This window comes from Schistocerca americana, chromosome 2, assembly GCF_021461395.2.
Source record: "Schistocerca americana isolate TAMUIC-IGC-003095 chromosome 2, iqSchAmer2.1, whole genome shotgun sequence".
NCBI lineage: Eukaryota > Metazoa > Arthropoda > Insecta > Orthoptera > Acrididae > Schistocerca > Schistocerca americana.
This window is the reverse complement of record NC_060120.1, coordinates 83,980,780-83,998,999: the sequence shown is the minus strand read 5'-3', so window position 1 is coordinate 83,998,999 and position 18,220 is coordinate 83,980,780. Positions and strand designations below refer to the sequence as shown.

The 18,220-nt window shown below is 41.7% G+C and overlaps 1 protein-coding gene across 1 annotated transcript in view; it reads left to right on the top strand.

Moving 5' to 3' along the window:
* The first annotated feature begins 12,353 nt into the window (after window positions 1-12,353).
* The window catches only part of LOC124593798 (single-minded homolog 1-like), a 68,778-nt gene continuing 62,911 nt past the window's right edge, over window positions 12,354-18,220 (top strand). The window contains exon 1 of the mRNA XM_047132147.1: window positions 12,354-12,646. Coding sequence (XP_046988103.1) covers window positions 12,354-12,646 — 293 coding nt within the window. The remainder of the gene's footprint in view (window positions 12,647-18,220) is intronic.

The window sequence follows — 18,220 nt, the reverse complement described above, 5'->3', positions numbered from 1 at the left end:
CGTACTGTAACGAGCCAGTTGCTCGGCCACCATTGACCAGATGTTTTCAATTGGTGAGAGATCTTGAGAATGTGCTGGCCAGGGCAGCAGTCGAACATTTTCAGCATCAGAAAGGCCCGTACAGGACCTGCAACATGCGGTCGTGCGTTATCCTGCTGAAATGTAGGGTTTCGCAGAGATAGAATGAAGGGTAGAGCCACGGGTCGTAACACATCTGAAATGTAACGTCCACTGTTCAAAGTGCCGTCAATGCGAACAAGAGGTGACCGAGACGTGTAACCAATGGCACCCCATACCATCACGCCGGATGATGGCGATGACGAATACTCGCTTCCAATGTGCATTCACCGCGATGTCGCCAAACACGGATGCCACCATCATGATGCTGTAAACAGAACCTGGATTCATCCGAGAAAATGACGATTTGCCATTCGTGCACCCAGGTTCGTCGTTTACACCATCGCAGGCGCTTTTGTATGTGATGCAGCGTCAAGGGTAACTGTAGCCATGGTCTCCGAGCTGATAGTCCATGCTGCTGCAAACGTCATCGAACTATTCGTGAAGGTGGTTGTTGTCTTGCAAACGTCCCCCTCTGTTGACTCAGGGATCGACACGTAGCTGCACGATTCGTTACAGCCATGCGGATAAGATGCCTGTCATCTCGACTGCTAGTGATACGAGGCCGTTGGGATACAGCATGGCGTTACGTATTACCCTCCTGAACCCACCGATTCCATATTCTGCTAACAGTCATTGGATCTCGACCAACGCGAGCAGCAATGTCGGGATCCGATAAACGACAATTGCGATAGTCTACAATCCGATCTTTATCAAAGTTGGAAACGTGACGGTACGCGTTTCTCCTCCTTACACGTGGCATCACAACAACGTTTCACCAGGCAACGCCGGTCAACTGTTGTTTGTGTATGAGAAATCGGTTGGAAACTTTGGTCATGTCAGCACGTTGAAGGTGTCGCCACCGGCGCCAACCTAGTATGAATGTTCTGAAAAGCTTATCATTTGCATATCACAGCAATTTCTTCCTGTAGGTCAAATTTCGCGTCTTGTAGCACGTCATCTTCGTGGTGTAGCAATTTTAATGGCCAGTAGTGTATATGGATCGCCATTTGTTCCGATTCGAAGTGATGAATCCATGTTTTACCGCAAAAATTTTTTCACGATCAGCCTCATAATGCGCGCGCACTGATGGCTCTTCGTTTCTCTTCATGACCTTGTGTTAGGCGGCGAGCAGTCCAGCGGGCACATACCTTTGAGTATCCCAGCTAGTGGATATCAGCACTACCAAAAGACGTCCAGTTTAGCAGTAAGGTGTTCGATTGTGATTCGTCGATCCTGCGAATGAGAGTGTCTGCAGGTTCCAACACTGCAGGAGTGACGGCTTTGTGCGATCGATGGGCACACGGCACATCGGAAAGGTCTGCGAGACCTTGTTACCATAATGACAGACATCTCTCCCAACGACTCACCGTGCTTTTGTTCACTACCAGATTTCCGTAGGCATTATGCAAGAGCCTGTGAATATCTGCGATACCCTAGTTCTCTCCAAAAAGGAACTCAATGACGGCTCTCTGCTTGGAAAGCACCCGCATTACAGTCGACATTTAGAAGGCTACTTGTAGCAACACCACCCATCGGAAACTGCAGGGGCAGAAGCGGAAACATTCCTCGATTTCCCACAGCATTTGTGCATTAGTTCAACCGAAACTGAAGGAGAAAAAACGTGTTGCACTGCTTACCAAACGCCTTTCGCACAGTAGTTTGAATAAGTCGATATTAAAGGCACGTTGATGTCTTGACCATGTAATTCGTCTAATCTAGATCCCATGGAACACATATGGGACACAAGCAGGTGCCATCTCCTCTACCACAATCCACCGGTCTGTAACTTACCCCCAATGCACAATGCACGCAGCAAAGGATCGGTATAGGCGATGCAGCGTTTGTAAAGCCGGCTTTGGACCGAGCCACTGTATAAGGACGCAGCCGAGTCGCAGGGTAGGACATTAGCTGGGATGGCCTTCTGTTCGGCTGTCCGAGCCGCACAGTTCTCCTCTACCTGCGCCCGCCTGCATCGTACCCCGGGAGCCGTACCACTAATCCCGTCTCTGTCAGTAGTTCGCACCAGGCTGCGCTCAGCCGGTACTGACTCTTCAGCAGCAGTGAGTGCGTCTGCGTCCGTAGTTCACATTCGTTCTTATTGAAATCCTTTAGTTATGGAACACCACATTCAGTTAATTCTAGACAACCCAGTGCTGTACGATATCAGTCATCCAGACCACGCGAAGAATAAACTGAACGATTTAATATGGAAGAATGTTGCGATATTGTAGCAGCTGTAAGAATTTTTGAATAAACATTTAATATTAAAGACGTAAGTTCTTCACTTTTGTATTGGCCTCTTTTTATAGCTGTATACTGCAACTGAACAGTCTTTCAGTTGAATTAAAACTCACGTTATATCTTTCTCTCCTAGGAGAAGCATTTCTGCACCTACTTGCAGCAGGTGACAAATGTGATAGTTCTCAGTGGCGCCATGTCCTTCTCCTCGACGAGATCACTTCACGTAATGTTTTCAGTAATTATTCAGCACGCGTGTGGCCGTTACTGATCTATTTACAGTCTCCAGATTACATTCAAACAGCCCTTTAAACACATGGAACCTGCTAGTAAATGCATCAAATGAACATTCTACAGTTTGACAAGGGCGAGAAAGTTTGTAGTTCAGTCACCTTCAGTAACTCTACACGTACAGTAGCGTCACATTAAGTTTTTTAATAACAAAAATGTATCATCACCTAGGGCAACGGCCTTGCCGCAATGGATACACCGGTTCCCGTGAGATCACCGGCGTTAAGCGCATTTGGCGTGGTCGGGACTTGGATGGGTGACCATCAAGGCCGCCATGCGCTGTTGCCATTTTTCGCGGTGCACTCAGCCTCGTGATGCCTATTGAGGAGCTACTCGACCGAATAGTAGCGGCTTCGGTCAAGAACAACATCATAACGACCGGGAGAGCGGTGTGCTGACCCCACGCCCCTCCTATCCGCATCCTCCCCTGAGGATGACACGGCGGGTCGGATGGTCCCGATGGGTCACTTGTAGCCTGTAGACGGAGTGGTATCATCACCTACGAATACGTAAGCAGCACTGTTTTCTTTTCCAGGAAGCGATTTATCTCTTGGTATTTAAAGTTCCATGAGTCAGCTTCCACTCTGACACCGAATTTGAAAAACTATTTGCAGCAGTATATCTATATAGAAGTAAATGTGTAATGAGCATCGACAGTAGCCACTAATATTACGGAACATTGCTATTCATAATCATAAAATGACGAACCACATAACAGAGGTTTTCGTGAGTAGACATATTTCCCGCAACAGCTCCAAGAAAAACGTAAAATTACCATTCCCTTTCGAGTCAGACTCAGTACTTTCCCACATAGCTGTTGGAGACTCAGGCAGAAAAATGGGTTGTTGGTGCTTCCATACCGCTCCACATACGTCACAAACTATTTACTATACTGTCTTTTTAGCCATGTCTAAGATTCTAAAGATGGTTTCAAACATGTCCCCCGTTACTAAATACCTAGAATTAAAAAACGCATACGACAATCATTTTATATCACATAATTACAAGGAACAACAAATTACAAAGTGTTTTCTCAGTACTGGTATGTCTACACTAATCCAAAGATTGTATCTGACACTAGAACAGAGACAAAACTATTTTACAATATTTATTATGTCGTTTCATACCAAAATTAACGAGAATCTAATGGTTTCAAAATCGGTATTATGGCTTGAAGTACCTTTTTCTGATGTCTGCAGGTCAGTTGTGGCATCTTTTCTGGTTAAATAGCATGTATGACGTGTCAAGTTGTCACAATATTTTTCCACTAGTAAGACGATCAGTGATCTAAACTGGTTGTATGTGAATAAATATATTGTGAAACATCACAGCGTTTACCATGCATTGCTCCAAGCAACGAGAAACTAAATACAGGAATTCCTTTATGCTGGGGAAATGTTGCAGGGTAATTTGAGAACACTTAAGGAATGTCAGTGAGGTGCACTCCGTAGGCAGAAGATGAAGAGTGGCCAAGCAGCAATCTCAATCCCCCCACGGAAATACCAAAACCAGGCGGAATTTTTAATTCCATGTATGTCCAGTAGAAGTACAGTAAAAATATGTGAGAAGACGGAAATGGTACAATGTGCGTTGCATATGTTGGCGGAGGAGAGACGTGACAGACGCACAGAGGAACAAAACACAACACGAACTGGGGACGCCGTTGTTGAAGAAGAAAAAGAAGAAGAATGTACACGCGAATAAAATCATTCTTGAAAATATTAACAGCGGTATTTTGACAGCTACGAGGAGAGAGCTAACAAAAGAAATACTTTACACAAGGAATCACTGCATCTAGAAAACGATACCTTACACCAGTTCTTCATGTCAATGTACATACCTACAAAAGAGGTGCCAAAGGTCTATGAAGTGGCTAAAGGCCTACCAAGAGGCGGTAAATATAGTATCTGAAACGGAAGAGGAAAATTTAAATAAACCGGTGGTGCAACATCATTCATCGACATAGTCCAGCACCACAGCAAATAGTTCATCTACCACTTCAATATCTTGCTCTCCCAATAACGAGTTTGTACCTTCAGCACCGCATTCGTTATAAACAATTTTTATTATTTTAAAACATTTACAGATGGAAATTGTTTACGTGAACTCCTGAAGTATGCGGCCAAATTTTCTTTTGTAGGTATGGACTTCCGCATTTGATTCGATTTTCCTCTTATGTGGTCCTATGTCAATGTGCAAACCTCATCGAACTGCCGTTTGTTTAGTGGGAATCTTTACCTGAACACTCGATCAGGGAACAGATATTCGCCATGTGTTATTCGCTTCTCCAAGTACTTCTTTTGCCATAGAGTTCCTTCTCTATTTTTGTATCCACTGTGCAACAAAACAAAATTCAACTAGTGAAAAGTAGGCCCTCCGAACGTACTAATCATCCTTTGTGAAGCTTAGTGGCAATAATATTGTACAGTAGACCCTATAGTCACTTTGATTTTGTCAGTGGTATGTAAGCTGAGACCCGAGTTGTTAAAATGAGTTACGAATAAAATGGAACAGTTAACGGCGGCAGTAGTCTAAGCATCTCGTAAAAGTAATTCTGATACTAAGTACCTTTTTATATTTAGAGTATAATTAATGTGAAATTCTTTTTGCAAAATCATTGACTGTGATATAGCTATAAACAGAATATCATTTTAGTGCTAAAATTCTAATATTCGTATAGAAAATGCTTTAAGCTCGAAACAGTTCGACAATTACTTGTCTGATATACACGAGGGCTTGCTGAAAATCAATGCCTCCGAATTTTTAAAATGAAAACTCTCTCAGCTATTAAAAAACTTATTAACATTCTGCATTTTATTCTTCACGTCTATATATTTCTTTCGCCAAATTTTCACCCTGGCTGCGAATACGTTTCGCCCAACGGGAGACCAGTTTATTGATATCGTTACCGTAGAATATTTGACTTCACTTACGGACTCACAGCCTCACTTCTGCTTGCTGTGCTCCATCACCATCAAATTAAACTTCTCGAAGGTGTTCTTTACGTTTTGGAAACAGACGAAAATCGGGTGGGGTCAAGTTGGGACTGTGTGGAAGGACGATCGATAACGATGAACCAAGAAGAATGAAGATGCAGTGTGATTATGTTTATTTTACATAAAAATCTTTGAGTTTTCACATAACAAATTCGGAGGCATCGCCTTTCAGCACGCCCTCGTATTACAACTACAACGTCACATCATATAATTTATTCGATCTAATTTGCACAACAATGTTAAAGAAATCACATTTGATATTATATTGGAACAAATAAGCCCTCGGTCACAAATATTAAGTCAAAATTGCTTCAAATGGCTCTGAGCACTATGGGACTCAACTGCTGAGGTCATTAGTCCCCTAGAACTTAGAATTAGTTAAACCTAACCTAAGGACATCACACACATCCATGCCCGAGGCAGGATTCGAACCTGCGACCGTAGCGGTCTTGCGGTTCCAGACTGCAGCGCCTTTAACCGTACGGCCACTTCGTCCGGCCAAGTCAAAATTGACCTGGTTTCGACGCTACTATGAGTGTCGTCTTCAGACTTAGACTAACTGTTCTAATACATAGTAGGTATATAGTACATTAATAAAATTAAAGTTTGTACAGACTGGAAAAGATGCAGTACTTACAAGCCACATATTAAAAAAGATCTAAGCCGGAATGGCGACGTCATGAACAGTTGTGAGATGGCGAGCCGCTAAGGGCTCCTCGTACGTGAACAAGGGTTGCAACGAGACTGAGGTGCCCACTTTAGAAAGTGTGGGCAAGTAAACATGGTGTTGCTACGAGCGCCATCTAGTAGCCGCAGAAACAACTAGGCTACTGTGCATTCAAAATTAGACACATGAAATTGTGATGCAGCTGATTAAGGCATAACGTAAGCATTAATAGTAACAGGATGTAGTTACATATTTATCTGCTTTAAACAGAAATACATGTTTAACGTAAGAAACGTTAGTTATGACATACAAGAAAACAGCAGAGATGTGACAGGAACACAACATTTCGGTAAACTGCATGAGGAAATCTGAATCAAAGATCAAGCAATGGCTTTATACAGTCAAAAACGGTTTTTTATTTCGCAGCTGCAGCTGTTCGTAGAGAATGAGGCCATCATGACGAGTGAGATGTTTGAAAATCTCTAATTCCTCTAAGACATCTAACCTACGCCCCTTCTTTTCGGTATGCAGAATATTGTTATCGCCTATGGATTTAGGCACGTGTAAAGTAATTAAGAGATGATGGCCAAAGGATGAATTGGGGGGACTGGTGCCGTTCTTTCTCAAAAGATGTTCTTTACATCTGATGGTGAAAGCACGTCCAGTTTGCCCTACATAATAGGAGGAGCAGGTATCACAGATGATCTTATAAACGCCAGAACGTTCTGTAGGGGAGCGAATGGATTTCAAATTATGAATGAAGTTTCTCTTAAGATTATTATTAGTACAGAAGGCAACATTGCAGTTGTACTTGTTGCGAAGTATGCGCTGAATCTGATAGGAAATGGGTCCTATGAAAGGAATAGAAAAACGTTTTTTTGGGTTAATTTCAGTGCATCAGGTGTTGAGCGTGGTAGTTTTTGCAGTTTTCTTTTTTAGGATATCGTCCACTATGTTAGGCGTGTATTCGTTATTGACTGCTATGGTTTTAAGTAAACTAATCTCCTCATTAAACATTTCTGTTGAAAGTGGTATGGAGGTGGCTCGGTGGACGGCAGAGTGAAAAAATGCAATTTTTTGAGACTGTGGATGAAAAGAGGAAGCAGACACGATTTGGTCAGTATACGTTTCTTTTCGAAAAATATTGAAAGTGATGTTATTGTCTTCTATTGTAAGCGTCAAGTCTAAATAATGTAATTGGCGGTTTTCGTTTTCGAGTTCAATAGTGAAAGAAATTTTTTCATGGAGGTCGTTAAAAAGTTTAAATATATGATCAATTCTATCGGCAGGTCCGTTATAGATGACTAGAATATCATCAACGTATCTTGTGTAAGAAACGATACCTAGTGAAGCGGCTGAGACACGGTTAAACAGCTTTTTTCCCCTAAGAATTGATAAAGATGTCGGCAAGGATGCCGGCTAAAGGGTTGCCCATAGTGAGCCCATCAGACTGCTGGTACAGTCGTCCGCTGAATTCAAAGTATTTGTGCTTGGCAACGACATTAATGAGATTCATAAAGTCGGTAATCTGTTCATGTGATAGATCTGTTTTAAATTGATGTAAGTTTTCTTCCACAATAATGAGCGTCTCATGTACCGGGACATTGGTATAAAGATTTTCAATATCTAAGGAGAAAAGCTTGGTGTCTGAACTGCATACTAAGTTTTTAATATTTTGGACCAAAACGTGGCTGTTAGGAACGTAATAATTATTTTAGAAAACGGAGGATTTTTACAAAGTTTCGTGTAGTAATCGGGCCAAATCGTGATATGCGCTATTCATGCTATTGGAACTTGGACGTGTTGGATGATTAGGTTTATGAATTTTGAACTGGGACCGACGTTTGTGGGTCTGAGGGTTCATATTGAGGAGTAGTTTCTTTTAGAAAGGTTTTATAAGAAATTTTGCACTGTTAATGGCTGACCTTACTTCTTTCTGTAATTTAGGAGTCGGATCATCATGCAGCTCCGATATGTTGTTTTCACTGAAGAAATTTTCAGTTTTAGAAACATACTCAGAAATATAAGCAATGACTAGACAACAACCTTTATCGGATTTAGTTATTAAAGCATTTGCTGTTTTAAGTTTATTATTAATGGAAGTTACTAAAATTCTGTCGTTATGCGTAGCATTAGACAAAGTAACTGCATTTTTCTCTAGCATTCCGGCTTGAGAAGCATTATCTATCTTATTATAATCGAGACCGATTTTTAAATCAACAAGCATATTTTCTCTTACATTTCTGTTTGACAGGTTAGGTCTGACATTGTATTTTAGTCTTTTTCCTAACAGGACTTTTTATTCTAAGTAAAGACGATGTTGGTTTTATTTAAAATTCTTTCATGAAAGACGTGACTACTTTTTTGAAATGTATTCTGAGGGCATTTTTCATTAGAAAGCAGACAAAAAAGATTGCTGAGCTTCTTCTTGTGTTTCTGCGTTATACCTATTTTACAAATCTCTAGATGTTCGTTAATTTGCGTCCACATGTCGTCAGTTTAAGTACAAACGGTATGCTTCTTCGTTAAGACGATCTTTTTTGGCGTACTGCTCTTTTATCATATTACAAATAATGTTCTTAATGATAGGTCTAAATGACTTTGGATTGTTCTTACATACAGAAAAATTGATGTTGGTTTTTGTATAAGTCGGGACAAGTCCCCTTTTTTCACACTGCATGTTAAAATAGATAGCCATACTTGTATTTAAAATTTTCTTTTTTAATTCTTTATATTTAGAAGCAGCCTTAGATACCCGGGCAGGTAAGAAACGTAAAGCTTTGAACATATCTGCTAAGGTTCAGTGACCGTGTCAGAAATATATTGGAACAAATAAGCCCTCGGTCACAAATATTAAGTCAAAATTGACCTGGTTTCGACGCTTCTATGAGCGTCGTCTTCAGAATTAGACTAATTGTTCTAAAACATATTAGGTATATAGTACATTAATAAAATTAAAGTTCGTACAGACTGGAAAAGATGCAGTACTTACAAATCACATATTGAAAAAGATCTAAGCCGGAAAGGCGACGTCATGAACAGTTGTGAGATGGCGAGCCGCTAAGGGCTCCTCGTGCGTGAACAAGGGTTGCAACGAAACTGAGGCGCCCACTTTAGAAAGTGTGGGCAAGTAAACATGGTGTTGCTACGAGCGCCAGCTAGTGTAGGTCTTATCAGTAATATCTGTAATAAAACAGTCAATATAAACATTGCATTCATTAAGTCAAGTTAAACAATTATATCGTTTAAAAATGTGTAGATCATAATTACTGATAATGACCGATCAGTTTATGACACGTTACTCACTAGCTAACACCTATTTATAGAACCACTTTTCAATGTTTCCTCTCTCCTTAGCAGGTAGGATATACAGGGTGGTCAGAAAATGTGTGAAATGCTTGTAGGGATGTTACAGGGGAGGTTGTACTGAGGCATAAATGGTAAGAAAAAAATTCGATACTTTTCGCGGTTTTCGAGTTATTTGGCATTGAAGTTAGCCAATCAGATCTTCGCGCGCGTAAATTCAAGTTTCAGCTAACGAGACAAAGCACTCGTTGGACAACACCGCCCCTGGCAGGCCGCTTGAGTGAGCGCACGACGACCCGATTGGCTAAATTCTATGCTAAATAAATCGGAAACGGAGCAACGTATCGAATTTTTTTCTTGAAATTTATGCCTCAGTACAACCTGCTCTGTAACAAAAAAATGGTTCAAATGGCTCTGAGCACTATGGGACTTAACTTCTGAGGTCATCAATCCCCTAGAACTTAGAAATACTTAAACCTAACTAACCTAATGATATCACACACATCCATGCCCGAGGCAGGATTCGAACCTGCGACCGTAGCAGTCGCGCGGTTCCGGACTGTAGCGCCTAGAACCGCTTGGCCACTCCGGCCGGCCCCTGTAACATCCCTACAAACGTTTCACACATTTTCTGAATACCCTGTATATCTGACCTTTATTGTTATAAAATGACCTGCACTGACTATGATGTTACCTACATTCTAATGTTCCCCTGCCTTGAGGGCCTTTGGTTGTTGGTACCATTGATTAAGCTACACGTATTACGTATCCATGATGCCACACATCCGTCTTGTTCTAAATATTATCTTACGTTCGTTCTCAGTGCAATGTTGCTATAAAGCCGTAATGATTGCCTCTCAAACAATACGTTGGAACCATACGAAAAGAATCTGCTCACATTCTTTGATAACATCCGGGCCAAGCACTGTTTAATATAAATAAATGAATTACGAAGTCTTACATCTTGAATTTATTTTTTCAGAAATTACGATTTTTACCACCTTGTTTTCATTAAATTTATTTACCATTGCAATTTAGGCAACTATGTCACTCTGCCATCCCCAGGAAGAGAAAGTGCTAAGAGACAACTCAAGTTTCGGGAAACACTTTATTCTCGAAGATCTTTTGAAGCCTGTATTTTTTTATGTAATAGGTCGGCTTTTTTACTGTTTTGAAAGAGAATCTTTCCGTGGAACTAAATTGGTCCTCTAGCAGTTAATGTTATTACAGCCTGTTCCTTCAGTGGTACAATAGCCGATATCACGATGTCTTTTCCGGCTAGGCTTCGTTGATCCATTGTGGTACTGGTTGAGTCAGAGAACTTTTCATGCCTCACCCGCTACTCGATAAATTTGCCTGATTTTTTTAAATGAATAGTACGAATTTCTCGTACGAAATCAGGGTATAACGTGATATTCGCGTTTGTATGTGTGGTGTGCGTACTGTAAGACCTTCGGTACACACACCATCAGATTATTTGACTTGTCGCTCTAACGAAGTAGGCGAGTGTCAGCAATATGGCTCCTGGTCTTACCGTGGCGCGTTTATCTTCTGCCGTTAGGTCAGACGATAGAAATGCCACTTGCACGCTTAGAGTAGCAGATCGACGGTGACCATCTTTAAACAGAACTTGGTTAATTTTCACACTCATTTACTAAAATATTAACAAGCATAAAAGTAACTCAACTTGGTTGTGGATGCTATTTACAATTGACGGTCTGAAGTTCCTTTGGTCTTGGTACGTTAATCTTATTCTCACATGTCTCTGATATTTGACAAAGTGTCTATTCATTTATCTTCATGGTTATGTACTTCATGGTTATGTACAGGAATGTGATAATCTTATTAGGCGCAGACTGAAACTTGATTATAGACTGGTACAGACTAATGCAGACTGATGCAGACTAATGCAGACTAATGCAGACTGACTAATCGGTGGTCTGTACATTCTTTATAATGCCTCGAGCGTTCAGGTATCACTACGGGAGTGTGATCCGCGAGGAGAAAAGGTTCTACGTTAGCAGCAATCTCACTGGCTGCGTTACATATCAATATGCGGATCGGCGGAAGTAGAATTTGGTCCGTCTCTAAGATAGCGCCATCTCGTAGTGCGGAGACGGACGAGCGCTGCGCCTGCGCTGTTGTGCTTAGCGGGGCCAGCTCTAGTGGGAAAGTTGTGTGCGCGCTGACTACACGGAACTATGTACACAACAGTATGTGCCCTTTTAATGTTAATTAATTTTATGAAGAATCCCTCTTAGTCATCCTTTATCCTTTTTTTTTTTTTTTTTTTTTTTTTTTTTTTTTTTTTTTTTTTTTTTGGTAGCACCTGAAGATGGGATTTACATCCTGAAACCCAGATCGTGTGTGCGATTTTACCCTAATAAAGGATTTTTCAAGTACGAGTGGAACGAATTTATTCGTCAAGAAAGATTTTAGCAACATTGAGCATGTCCCGCAAACAGTATATTAATAATTTAGAAGCCTGTTGAAATGCTTGCACAGTCGGAATACGTGAATGTAAGTCGGCAGTGTGCCGTTGGGATTCGACGCAGCCAATAGCGTGAGAACGTTGTAGCAGCACGCCCCCCACCAGACCCTCCTCGGCTCGTAAGAATGTGTCACGGGGAGGGACGGCCCAGTAGTTGCGGAGAAACAGTCGCGGCGGCTGATAACGCGTCCGGCTGTCTCGAGCGGTTCCGCAGGCATTTGTCACCCCACCATTGAGTGCAGCCATGGCCTTGGAGCCGGACCGCGCGCTACCGTCTGCGACCACCGGACGTGACGGCGGTAACGGGCCGAGAGGCTCCGCGGAGGACGGCGTGCAGCAGGTGCAGCGCGATGACAGGGTGAAGGCCCACAAGAGGCGGCTGGCCGTCGAGAACGCCGCCTTCCTGGAGCTGGCCGAGATGCTGCCGGTCCGCAGCTCCACCAGCGGCTTCGTCGACAAGCCCACCGTACTGCGTCACGCCATCGCCTTAATGAAAATTTCCCGGTTCTACCGGCGAGATCTCCCGCAGCCTCCGAGGTACGGTCTTGTGACACAGAGGTCACCGTCGTGGCGTAAGTCGAGAAAACAACTGCAGAAACTTGGTATCTAGTTCATAAACTGCCCCAGGTTTTTGACACTAGAACCGCTGATATTTGGACATACCTAGAACCGCGGCTGCGTCACTAATGACCCGCGATCATTTCCTTTATTTCCCCTATGTCAGTGGGTTATTATTACTGCCAATGAATCTATTGTTAGAAGCACCAGGAAATTTAGAATGAAATTAACAAAACTAAACAACTTTTACACAAATTATAATTTTATATTTTAAAACTTACATATATTTGCTGAGTGTTTTTACTGGCTACCGTTACATAATGAACACAAATAATAGTCTTTTGATGTACATTTGTTGCACACAGTTTTATTGCAGATGTGACACTTTACAAATCTACATCTACATCTACATCCATACTCCGCAAGCCACCTAACGGTGTGTGGCGGAGGGTACCTTGAGTACCTCTATCGGTTCTCCCTTCTATTCTAGTCTCGTATTGTTCGTGGAAAGAAGGATTGTAGGTATGCTTCTGTGTGGGCTCTAATGTCTCTGATTTTATCCTCATGGTCTCTTCGCGAGATATACGTAGGAGGGAGCAATATACTGCTTGACTCTTCGGTGAAGGTATGTTCTCGAAACTTCAACAAAAGCCCGTACCGAGCTACTGAGCGTCTCTCCTGCAGAGTCTTCCACTGCAGTTTATCTATCATCTCCGTAACGCTTTCGCGATTACTAAATGATCCTGCAACGAAGCGCGCTGCTCTCCGTTGCATCTTCTCTATCTCTTTTATCAACCCTATCTGGTACGGATCCCACACTGCTGAGCAGTATTCAAGCAGTGGGTGAACAAGCGTACTATAACCTACTTCCTTTGTTTTCGGATTGCATTTCCGTAGGATTCTTCCAATGAATCTCAGTCTGGCATCTGCTTTACCAACGATCAACTTTATATGATCATTCCATTTTAAATTACTCCTAATGCGTACTCCCAGATAATTTACGGAATTAACTGCTTCCATTTGCTGACCTGCTGTTTTGTAACTGAATGATAAGGGATCTATCTTTCTATGTATTCGCAGCACATTAAACTTGTCTACATTGAGATTCAATTGCCATTCCCTGCACCATGCGTCAATTCGCTGCAGAACCTCCTGCATTTCAGTACTATTTTCCATTGTTACAACCTCTCGATATACCACAGCATCATCCGCAAAAAGCCTCAGTGAACTTCCGATGTCATCTACAAGGTCATTTATGTGTATTGTGAATAGCAACGGTCCTACTACACTCCCATGCAGCACATCTGAAATCACGATTTGTTTCCTTCACAGTTAGACTTTACAAGGCAACATGTTCGCTTTTTTTGTCTGTCAGAAATATCTTCAGGTCTGACAGGGACGCTAGTCTTTCTAGTCGCTGCGTACCTCTCAGCAAGCTCCTCCCCCAGCTGCAGGATGAAATCCGTGCGTTTCAATTTTTTATCATTTAGAGAATTGAACAATACCCACGCATCTATCCCAGCCAAATCCAGTAAGTTGTAAAATGTGTGAACAGGCCAACGTCTCGATGGTGCTTTGACAGAGTATTTGCGAGCCATTTGGTTGACCACGTCCACTCGATATTTAGAGCAGTTATAAAACGTAACTGTATCTGGCTTCTTTTTTTATACCATCCTCAATCGTCACGTATGGATGAATAGTGCTCAGAACTAGGATATTCTTGTTGCTCTTACCCTGATAAACAGTCAGTGTGGTATCATCTTTTTCCAACAATACTGTGCTGTATAACTGTTCTCTTGCCTTCTCGATACAGACTGGTATTTCCCTGCGAGATCGATTTATTGTGCCCACAAGACTCGTAGAATTAGCTTTCAGAGTCTCAGAGAGCGCTAAGGAGGTGAAAAAAATATCACATGTGACATTTATTCTCTTGTTGAGGTAAGCTTGCATCAATTTTTTTACAACAATGTCACCAAGACGCTCATCACTCCGCCTAGTGTCATCCTTTCTTAGATAAGGGATAGCATTCACAATATATTTTGAGTCTTTATCTATCGCCAGCCAATACTTTTGCCCGTATTTGTCCGATTTTGAGGCCACAAACTGCGTGAATCTGCAACGGCACTTTCAAGGAAAAAGCTGTTCGTCGATTGTTATATACGGACCCGGTATGTAGCTGGACTGTTCATTCGCAATGAACTCATTCCAGATATCTGATACCAAAGCAAACTTGTCTTCTATTAGTCGTTCTAATCTTGCGGATCTATAGTCAAATGTGAGATAACGCATTATCTCTCTGAATCTGTCACGAGCCTTTGTTGATTTCACAAAATTATTTCCCCACTTCACTCACCACAATGTGTCTAGTTCTAAGCTCTTAGCTCCAATAGCACCACAGGCATACAATATAGCTATAAAAGGTTCCAGTTCTTCAGTTTTTATAGTCCACTCATCTGAGCTCAGTACACGACGTACTTCAGTTTCTGTACATTTTACAATATGTTCCAAAATTTTGTCCGTTATCATTAGATGCCATGGACTATAACAGGCCTCATTCACGTTTCGTTTTGCATGCGGAGATGGTCCTGTCCTATCTTTGAAAACATTCTGTTGTCCATATGTATCAGTCACCTATTACTCCAACTTTCCAGATTGTTCCATCGGGTGCTACAATATCGATACCTGAAGGAAACTGAAGTAGTCCAGAACCCTGGGCATTTTGTTGTCCACGCCGACCTTGAGGACGTCCACTTCCTCGAGTTGACTTAGTCTTTGTGGCAGCTGTTCCTGTAATATTAGTTATACGTATCAGAACGCGATTTAATATTGAATATATTGTGTATTTTAGAACAAAAGAACACCGTCATAAATGTAATATATAGCTTGTAAAATTTCAACACGGAACAAAGTATAAACATAAGTGTGGCAATTGAAATTAGTGTCTACGCAACATATGCATAAACAAAAATTATTATGAAACAAACACATAAACAAGCACACCTTCCTCATCAGCGTTCAGTAGAACCTTTTCAGGAGTAACATCGTCTTCTGAAGAAGAATCCGGAACTAGTTCTTCCTCAGATAAAGAATCTAGTGGTTCGCCCTCCGATTCATTATCTAAAATCTCATTTAGAGCATTTATAATGTCCTCTTCTGTCCAAAGAAATTTGGCCATAATATATTTGTTAAGTTACAAGCACTACGTACACAGATAGAATGCACTACTAAACCCGTTTTCGTGGTACAAAACTCTGGGTGCGCAACATCTGCGTACAAGGTCAGACTTGTTTGACCCTCTCTCCCTCTCGTCCCCTGCTGAAAACTGGAGCGTCAGCCGGAAGTGAAGTAAAAACGAGTTTTGCGATTGTTGACCAAACACACACTAACAATAGGCGTGAAGCTACTTGAAAAATGCGATTGTTACAGCGACTGCGCCGGGCGGGTCAGAACTGACCCTCCCGCAGTTCTGGGTAAATCTTCGTATTTCTCTTTTATGTTTTCGCCATAAAATGTGGAAATGAAGTACAATCACTAATTACCTTATTTCATAAAAAGTCACAGAAATGTAACACTCTAGGCAATAATACAAAAGAGTGACAAACAAAAGAATTATCAAGTGGGTCGCGAGTGACCCAGCCGCGGTTCTAGTGTTAAGAATGTACCAGAGCTACAATTGACATCCCGAGAAATGCCTATAAACTTCGACGTCTAAAAGGTATTACGGTTAGCAGGCTAAGCAGATGCTTAGCATTAGGAGGATCACGCCCTCTTTTACCTCTCATCTGGCTCTCCGCAGTCTGTTCATTACGACAGGCATGTTATAAATTTAAGGTGTTACGATGTAGTCTTTATTCTGAAGACTGATTTCGTGCACGTCTTTCACACTGTCCTGGGCAAGCCTTTTCATCTCTGAATAACAGCTGTAACCTACATCCAACTGTATTCGTCTCTTGATCCCTCTCTAGCATTTTTATCCCCCATATTTGTCCCCAATACTAAAGTGATGATGCCTTGATCTTCCCATCAGCGGAAGACTTCGTTTAGTTACGCCACAAATATCTTTCCTCCCCAACTCCATTCAGTTCTTCTGCTTTAGTTACACGATCTATCCATCCAATCTTCAGAATTCTTCTGTAGCGCCGTTTTTCAAAGGTTTCTATTCTATTCTTATCTTACCTGCTTATCGTTCAGGCGCGGGACTACGAGTGCACTCCAGATGCTTGTTTTGCTTTTGGTGGTGTTGATCTTATATTCTCCATTCAAGACACTGTCCATACCGTCCATCTGCTCTTCCAAGTCCTTATCTGTCTCTGACGAGATTAGAATGTCAGCGGTAAACCTCAAAGTTTTATTTCATCTCCCCGACCTGTAATACTCCCTCCATATTTGCGTTTACTTACTTTTTGCTCAGTGAACGGATTGGATAACATCGGAGATAGGCTACAGCCCTGTCCCTCTTCCTTCTCAGCTATGGCTTCCCTTTCGTTAAATCATTACCTTCGACTCTTATAGCTGCCGTCTGCTTTCTATACACGTTCTACACTGGGTGGTCAGAAACAGTCTGAAAAGCTTCTGACTGTGTTGCACTGGAGGTTGCACTGAGAAATAATTTTCAAAAAAACGACACGTTGCGTCGTTTCCGAGCTATTCAGTACTGAAGTTGGTGGTTCTCGTCGTTGGGTGCGTAAATTCAAGCACTTGCTGTCACTAAAATGCGGTGACGCACAGATATCTGCTGATCCATGAGTTACCACTTGTTAAAATGCTCAATACCAGTTAAAAATATTTTTTTTTCGGAATTGAAAAGTTAAGCTAGCTGAGCAACAGCTACGTTTGTTCTATTTGCGGAAACTAAATGAACAACAAGGCTGGTGACACTGTCTCTGACAAACTGGTGGAATTTGAATGCGTGACGTTTCAGTGTTAAATACTCGTAATTCGGAAACAGCTCCAGGTATAGATCTTTTCTTCTTAACAATTATCTTTTAGCACAATGTCCCCTGCAGCACCCTTACGAGCTTCTCAGACTGTTTCTGACGACCGTGTATAACCTTTCGCCCCGTGTATTTCACCTTCAGAATTTCATAGCGTGTTCCAGTCAAGTGTCAAAAGTTTTCTTTAAATCTGCAAATATTATAAACGTATGTTTTCCTTTCTTTAACCTGCCTTCTACGTTAAGTCGTAGTATTAATATTGTCTCGCGTGTTCCTGCATTTCTCCGCAATCCTTATTGATCTTCCCCGATTACAGCTTCTACAAGTTTTTCCACTGTTCTTTAAATAATTTGAGTCAATGTTTTGCAACCATGACTTGTTAAACTGATAGTTTGTTAATATCCACACTTGTCAGTACCTGTTTTCTTTGGAATTGTTACATTCTTCTTTAAGTCTGAGGGTATTTTCCACGTCTCATACATCTTGCACACCAGGTGGAATAGTTTCGCCGTGGATAGCTCTCCCAGGTATATCAGTAGTTCTGAGGACTATTGCAGCGGTCTTCTTTCGATTTAGGTGTTACAGCACTCTGTCAAATCCTTTTCGGAGGATCATATAT